The 7,743-nt window shown below is 36.7% G+C and overlaps 1 protein-coding gene across 1 annotated transcript; it reads left to right on the top strand.

The window, feature by feature from the left end:
* Positions 1-1,463: 1,463 nt before the first annotated feature.
* LOC141767464 (receptor-type tyrosine-protein phosphatase C-like) lies at positions 1,464-5,247 on the top strand. The gene is made up of 8 exons (XM_074634782.1): positions 1,464-1,671; positions 1,769-2,005; positions 2,102-2,218; positions 3,040-3,174; positions 3,300-3,452; positions 3,986-4,135; positions 4,832-5,040; positions 5,149-5,247. Exons 1-8 carry the CDS (start codon positions 1,479-1,481, stop codon positions 5,221-5,223), a joined length of 1,269 nt encoding a protein of 422 aa, XP_074490883.1. The 5' UTR covers positions 1,464-1,478; the 3' UTR covers positions 5,224-5,247.
* The last annotated feature ends 2,496 nt before the right edge of the window (positions 5,248-7,743 follow it).

Below are 7,743 nucleotides of genomic sequence, written 5' to 3'. Positions count from 1 at the left end.
GCAACGTTTTTGTAACAAAAAGCTTCATGGGATTTATGTCTTGTCTTGAGAAACACAAAAAAATACATGTAGCACCTTGTATGTAAAGAATTTCCTATTTCCGATATGAATAATTTGTTAATATATAGGATGGAGTAGTCAACAGCTACATCACTTGTAGCTCAGTAGACGGTGTAGAGTCTAACAGCTGAAGAACAGGCTACAGGCATCATCTGTACTTATAAGGTGCTTTAGAAATGGACTCATGAACATGTATTCTTTTCAAACCTCAAAAAAATTTATCGCATTTTCTTGCCAATTGTGTAATTTGAAATATGACATCTTTCAGCATTCTGCTCAAACTTCTCAGACACCATTGTCCGCACATTCAAGAAAACATTTCCACAATCCACCAACCAGAAGATAAGTCAGCAATAATGATAATCAACAATCATCAACAATTAATTTGCTCTGTGGTCACATCAGTAGCTCTGAGACGAGTTTCACCACTAACCAGTTTCCTGTATATAAAATGAACCATGGTTTAGTACTGCAGGAAACTCAAAGACAGGGCGTGTGGTAGGTGGCTGTACATTTCCAGTTGATGACTGAACACAACAGGTTCCATTAACAAGAGAGAAAGGGTCGTACTCCAAATATTTGTAATTTCGTACAATGAGTATCTACAGAGTGTGTGTAAATCAGTAAAACAGAGGATTGTATTCAAAGATTACATATTACACTGATATACTTGACTTAATTGCAAAAACTCTTCCACAGTATCAAACCTAATTTCACTGACATTTCTGTGATGCATAAGACTGTTATTCATACAAGTATAGACAACAGTTAGTTACTAACACTAGCAGTGCTAACAAAAGAGTTACAAGAAGTTGAAAAATATACCTGATTCCATTTCCTCTATTCTAGCTGAAGAGTCCAGCTGAGCACATCCGGCTGAATACCGCCGTTCCTTCTCTGAATAGAAATTTGCTCTTGTCCAGTGCTACTATGGTTTTTAGCGCCACTTCATTTCTTGTTAAAGCTAGGGTTGGTAAACTTGACAAACTAGCAAGAGTACTCTAGATTTTAAAAATTGTCCAACCGAAAAACCCAGCCCAGTGTTGCCAACCCTTTTCCAATGAAAGTAGCAGCACGAGCTCCATAAGTCCCTGAATCCAGCGAGAAAGTCGCCAAGGCAGAGTGCATGTAGGTAGCAAGAGATATTTCAAAGTTATATAATCATAATATTTTGTTGTTTCCTTTTCTGATTTCATTTGAATGCGTTCTCCAGCCCCTCCACCTCCACAGTGTGAGTATCAGTATTATTTTACAAGATACAATACTTTCACTCACCTTAACAAACTACTAATTATATTGGTTTTCAACAGCTACATGAACAAACCGTGAGATTAAAACATGTCATCATTATAACTCTGTTGATTTTGTGTGCAGGTTCTTACACCATCACACCCATCACGTTTGGCTTCCGGATTGACATGATGATGAGCTCTACCACCATAACCCTTAATGAAGAGGACCGACAAAGCAAATCCATCTACATCTTCAGTCAAAGCCATGTAATCGAACACCTGAAGCCCTGTACTGAATATGAGCATTCTGTGGCATTCATTGATGCTGGCAAAGCAACACCCTGTAACCCTGAAAATGAAACCATGACATCTGGAATGAGTGAGTAAAAATAATTCATACTGTTGAATTTCATTTTAATTTAAGAAATGAGACAGACAGACAGATTTGTGCATTTCATTCCACTTGTGTGTTTCAGGTAAAGATGACATTAAAGAGGGCAGCTGCATGCCTGGATATGTTTGTTACCAGAGTGACTGGGACATCAGCTCTTCACTATCAGCATCAAATAATGTTCCAGCTGAGCCGTGCAAAACTGATAATAAAACGTTCTGTATCAAACCTGATTACGATGACATTTGCACCGATTTAACTACAACCTTCCATTCAGAAAACTGTACGGCTTCCTTTGACGTCACCAAAAGCATCACTGTTGGTAGGTACAGTAGAGTCCTCGTGTACTTTGAATTACATGTGGTGTAGACCGTATTTCATCATGTTCAATGTGTGTGCTGTTTTCTTATTTCCACAGATTTCTTAAATGCGAGTGAAATAACTCAGAAAGCTCCAACTGAACTTCCTGTAAAAAAAATAGAAACAGAATTACCTCCAAACTGCACAGATCTCACCGTCGACTACACCTGTCAGGGTAAGTGGAAAGACTTTCTGTCACCAACATTATTAATGGATTTACATGGAAATAGGTGGAGACACTGTAGCAAGACTAACAGAAATGACAATGAAAATCAGTTTTACTTAAAGGACCAGTGTGTAACATTTTGGGGGATTTATAGCAGAAATATAATATTCATAATTATGTTTTCATTAGTGTGTAATCACCTGAAACTAAGAGTTGTTGTGTTTTCATTAGCTTAAAATGATCCCTTCATATCTACATAGGGAGCGGATCCTCTTCACAGAGTCGGCCATGTTGCTCCGCCATGTTTCTACAGTAGCACAGAACGGACAAACCAAACACTGGCTCTAGAGAGAGACTTTCAGGTTTTGATGTTACCTTAAGGCCACTGTAGTTCTCCAACACGCTTGTGAATCTGTGGTAATGTGAGCCGCAGAGTGCAAAACCGTGGTACCGCCAGCCGCCGTCTGACTTCCGTTGCTCCTAAAGTAGTGTTATTATGGTGAGGAGCGAGGCGAACGGTGTTACCACGTTTTACACTCGGCGGCTCACGTTACCACACTCTTACAAAGGGAGGGGTGAGCGGAGGAGCACTCAGTAGGTTGCAATCTGCAACCACACCACTAGATGCCGCCAAATCCTACACACTGTACCGTTAAATGAATTTCCATTTGGTGTAAGAGGAAGTCGAGGTATTGCTTTATGCGCTGTGTGAATCAGCTCTGAATAGAATATTCTGTAATCTAATCTAAACCCAAAAGATAAGTGCTCATTGGCACCAAGGTAAAAATACCAGCTGTTGAATAAATGTTGTCATCCTTGTGTCTCCTCAGAGGACGGTAAACCCAGTAACACCAAGAACCTGACTGAGCTGGAGCCCTTCACAGACTACAGCTGTACTGGTCAGATCAAGGAAAACAACATCACCAAAAAAACCACAAATGCTGTCAAGTTCAGGATCGACTGTGGTACGTTAATATTCACTTTACCTCAGTGCAATGAGAGCAACAAGCTTGTATCCTGAGATAAGTATGGAGAAAAGAACGGCTCCAGGTATCAGTTCAGTGTTACAGATGTCTGATGTGTCCAACAGATATTACAATAATCGAAACAAGTCGAGCTTTCTCCAATACCTACATCCAGTGGAGATGGGACATGATCAGTCAGAACTGTCCAGGTCTTCTTGGATTTGAGAAGTTTTCTTATGACTGCAGTTGTCGCTCTTCCTCCCATCAGAATCCCATTGGTAAGTAAAAGTGTTTAGTTAACTCTATTATTTTATTCATTTTACAGGAATGCACTACTGGAAGTCTTTGGAGATCATTTTACTGGTCAGTTGACCTAAATAGTGAAATATACTGTTGACATTTGAATCAGTGCTCCATGCTAACACTTTAGCATGATGGTCGGTGTAAATAACCGGAGATGATATAACAAGTCACAGTTTGGTGAAGAAGATTCACAAAACTGACATGAAAATATGATACAGAAATAACATTGAAAAGATACAAAAAATACATATTAGCTTCAATTGGCACGTATTACATTTCCCAGCCTGTTTGTCTAACAGCACAGAATGTATAGTAGAGCTTTAGCTTGCAGGAGCAGAGCGGGTGATCTACCAATGACACATGGATGATATTGATTGACTGATATCCATGTTCTTGTCACTTTATGGGTAATTTGAGAAACAAAACAATCTACTGTTGTATATTGCCTTTATTCTGTCTTTGTTGTTATTCAGTTAAACACAACTTAACTAATGAAACTATGTCGCAGTTCCAGCTAACAAAGAGGAATCAGGAGGAACATTTTGTAAGATTGCTGGACTGAAACCGTTCACCGACTACACCTGTAAAGTCCAGCCCAAATATGACAACAAGAAGGTTCATCAACCAACTGAAGTTAAACAGAAAACTTTGACTGGAAGTACGTGTCTTTTAGAGAAGATTACAGTCAACACTTATGTGATATAAAAATACAAAAAAAGTGTTTTTCACATATTGTTGAATATAAGTCAAGATCATACAGCGTTCAAACTGTTTCAGTATGTGAAAAAACTTGTGACGCACCGACTCTAAAAGGTCTTATATCAAAAATATAGTTACTAAATGAGTATTTGAATTTCAACACAAGATTTACTATAATTATTTATTGAATTATTATTTAAGCTAATTATAGTAATTATAATTCTTAATGCAATATGTTCTCTTCATTATCATAATATAAATTATGTAATTTATCAGACTCTTTATCGTGTCTGTCTTTTTTAACAAATGACGTTAAATGCTGATAATGACGCAGCCTATCATTCCCTACAGTACCAATACCAATATACACCCCTCACACAATTTAACAATAACATTACAGCTGTGTGGGACAAATGGAATTACTATTTTTTTTAATATTTTTTTTTCTAACTTTGAGTTTATAATAATCATTTTTCTTTGCTTTGCACATTTTGTCTTGTTATCGCTCCTGACAACCAATACAGCAACACACTAATGATGCTAATCAGTGTTAAAACGGCTGTTATAGCAAGCTAAAGTATTACTTTAACTGTGAGTAATCATAAAGTGTGTATCTAAAGGAAAATATGTTTGTTTTTTTCTCTCTCTCTTACAGGACCAGAAGATATACATGACCTGACAGTGATTGTTGTAGACCACAATGTGATAAGAGTCAAATGTGATTATAAAGGTAGAAATTTTAATGGACCTGAGAGGATATTCATTGCACGTCTTCACAATGCTGGTGTCCCCAAGGAGCTTAGAAACACAACATGCGACTTTGAATTCAAAGATCTGAGCTATTTAACGGAATACAATGTGGAGGTTTGTATAATCCCACTTTTTGGTTTCACTAGATTATTATAACTTTATTCCTCATATTTTTTTTCAAATACTATAATTCCTGATTGAGAGTTTTTTTTGTGTTTCCAGGTGACTGCTTACAACGGAAGACATGAGAGCAATCCCAAGAAAAATGACCATATGACCACTTCCTGTATGTTTTAATTAGTACAATTTTCTCATTGTTCACTTAAATAATTTGACACATTTTGCTTTGACTGACAGTACACGATCCATTTCTATTCATTCTTAAACATAAATGCCACCACTTTGATATTCTTCTGTTATAACCATCATTTTACAGACAATGACAAATCTCTCATTGGTTGTCTGGTCAATTTCATCATCTTATCTGTGGCCTTGGGTGTGGCGGTCTACAAGATCTACGTTCTGAGGCGCAGGAAGTCCAGAAAGTAAAGATCATTTTACATCTCACCAGTTTGACTGTCACATTGTCTCTGAACAGTTGTTGTAGTTTAGTTTAATTTACAGAACAGGAACAGATGATGCAGTGGAACTCAATTCAATCAGGTTAATAGCAAATGTTCATAGTTTACTGTATGTCTTCAGTAGCTTTTTAATAGCCCATTGAAAAGTATATTATGTTATAATCTATAGATGTTGTTCCATAAAGCCAATCTTCACTTTTTTATCTCTGCAGTGACATGATGATGCTTGAAACAACAACCAGTGAGTAGACTTTAGCTTTCTTTTCTTTTTTTTTTTACTACAATAGTCTTTGAGTATTGGTGCCTTCAGATGGGGTCGTGTTTACGAGATGAGTCCATATGAACACCCTCCTCATGCCATATTCATGACCTTGTAAGTGGAAAATTCCTGAAAGCTCAGAGTTCAAGAGTTGTGACGTGTTTGTTGACGTTGTCAGAAATGCCGGCGGTCATGGAAATTCATTTTTCAGTGCATAATAAGTTAATATATTGTAATTTTAGTCGTATATTGTTTTTCTTCATAATTTGGAATGAGGAAAATGTTGATATTCCCAACTGCCTCATCCTTTTCCTCTGTCATTATGCCTTTGCATTTACTGCATTATGTTACTTACTTTTTAGCTTGCTAAATTGTTAGCCTCTGTGGCTTCTGGACGCCGACAGTAACGTTAATATTGCCGTTGCTTGGCAGCGGTGTCCTCACGACTTATCCACTTGAACATCAAGCATACTTGTACGTGTACATACGTGTACTTCCCATGTTGTAAACACGAGTACACAAGTTTCATCTGAAGGCACCATACGTAACAAACAGTAATCACTTTCGGTGCAAAACAGTATTTCTGCATAACTACTTTAATCAAAACAACTTGTAGTTTTAAACTTGGACAAAATGCACTGTAGTTTGAGGAGTACCAAAAAATAACTTGCACTTTTTGTTATTTTTGCTGCTAGTTTATGCCAATGTATCTCAATCTGAAGGCCATCATTAAGACACACGCCGATGATGAAGAAAGACCTGATGGAGCTGCCAACCAAATCATCATTACTCTTTATTTTGTTCTGTATATAGCAGGCTCTTTAATCTGCTTACATTGGCAATGGTCTGTTTAGGAGAAGATAAGATCAACTGATAATGCCTTGTGTGACAGAGCTCCAATGTCCTTTTTTTAACTGGTTAACTGGTACATTCTTTTAGTTTTTTTAGATGTGCTCTTTCTAAGAAGTGGAATGTTTTTCTCAGTTAAATTTTAATCTCAACGAGATGAGATTACACGACAAAATTTAAGGTTAAAAACAATTTATAATTTAAGACTGATGAAATAATATTACATAAAGTTTTAGATCCCAACCCTAAATGTGTCTTTGATTATCTTACAAATAGCTTTTTCTATATGTTCAAGTCAAAAGCAAACCAAGCATTCAGCGCTATGCCTTTAAAGCTATGAACAATTTACCAAACAGTATAATGTTAAACTGGCAGTATTTTAAAATATCCTTGTGTAGCATGGCTTTTATATAATCATGACCTGTGTTTTATTGTTCTGTTGAGATCATATAGTCCACTTATATATTTTTTTCTGACCAGTCGTACACATGCCAAACTACACCACCTAAAGAAAAGGAAAGTAACAGCAACAGTTAAGTCCTGCAGATGTAGTCAGATGGAATTGTTGAATTGCAGGCAATGAATGTTATAGGTGGTGTTTTTTTGTTTTTTTACAACTGCTGTTTTTCATATGTGTGTTTTTGAGGTATTACCTTAAATATTTGTATGACCTTTTATTACCCCTCATAATAAAAATATTATAATGGAACATAGTATCAGAGCTTGTAACTGTAAAACATCAATCTTTTCAGAATCAACACTTCCACCAATAAACAGTAAATATGGAAGTTATTCAAATGACAACCAAGTTTATAGTTAAAATTATATCGTCTGAGTTTTCCTTCACATACAGATGAGAGATGACTATCCCATGTAGCCACAAATATCCCATAATCCATTGTGCGTAGTGGTTAAATGGGGCATTCAGGTCATCCGCAAGTTCCAACAAGTCTGGGAATATCACAACATCATATTCACTAGGTATTTACAGTATGTTCAGATGGCCTATCACTGGAAAATACTGAATATCACATGGACTTATAGACCAATAAAAAGTCACTGCAGGATGCAACTAATGGAACCCAGACAAAACGTCCAGCGTTTGTCATCAGTCTGGATAATGTTGTT

This window comes from Sebastes fasciatus, chromosome 5, assembly GCF_043250625.1.
Source record: "Sebastes fasciatus isolate fSebFas1 chromosome 5, fSebFas1.pri, whole genome shotgun sequence".
NCBI classification, from domain to species: Eukaryota; Metazoa; Chordata; class Actinopteri; order Perciformes; family Sebastidae; genus Sebastes; species Sebastes fasciatus.
Note: the sequence above shows the minus strand (reverse complement) of the source record. Positions and strands in the feature narration are given on the sequence as shown.

Coding starts and splice junctions, on each gene's coding strand:
- LOC141767464 (XM_074634782.1), top strand. CDS start 1,479: ATGATGATGAGCTCTACCACCATAACCCTTAATGAAGAGGACCGACAA. Junction 1,672..1,768: donor AACCATGACATCTGGAATGA/GTGAGTAAAAAT, acceptor TGTGTGTTTCAG/GTAAAGATGACATTAAAGAG. Junction 4,136..4,831: donor ACAGAAAACTTTGACTGGAA/GTACGTGTCTTT, acceptor TCTCTCTTACAG/GACCAGAAGATATACATGAC.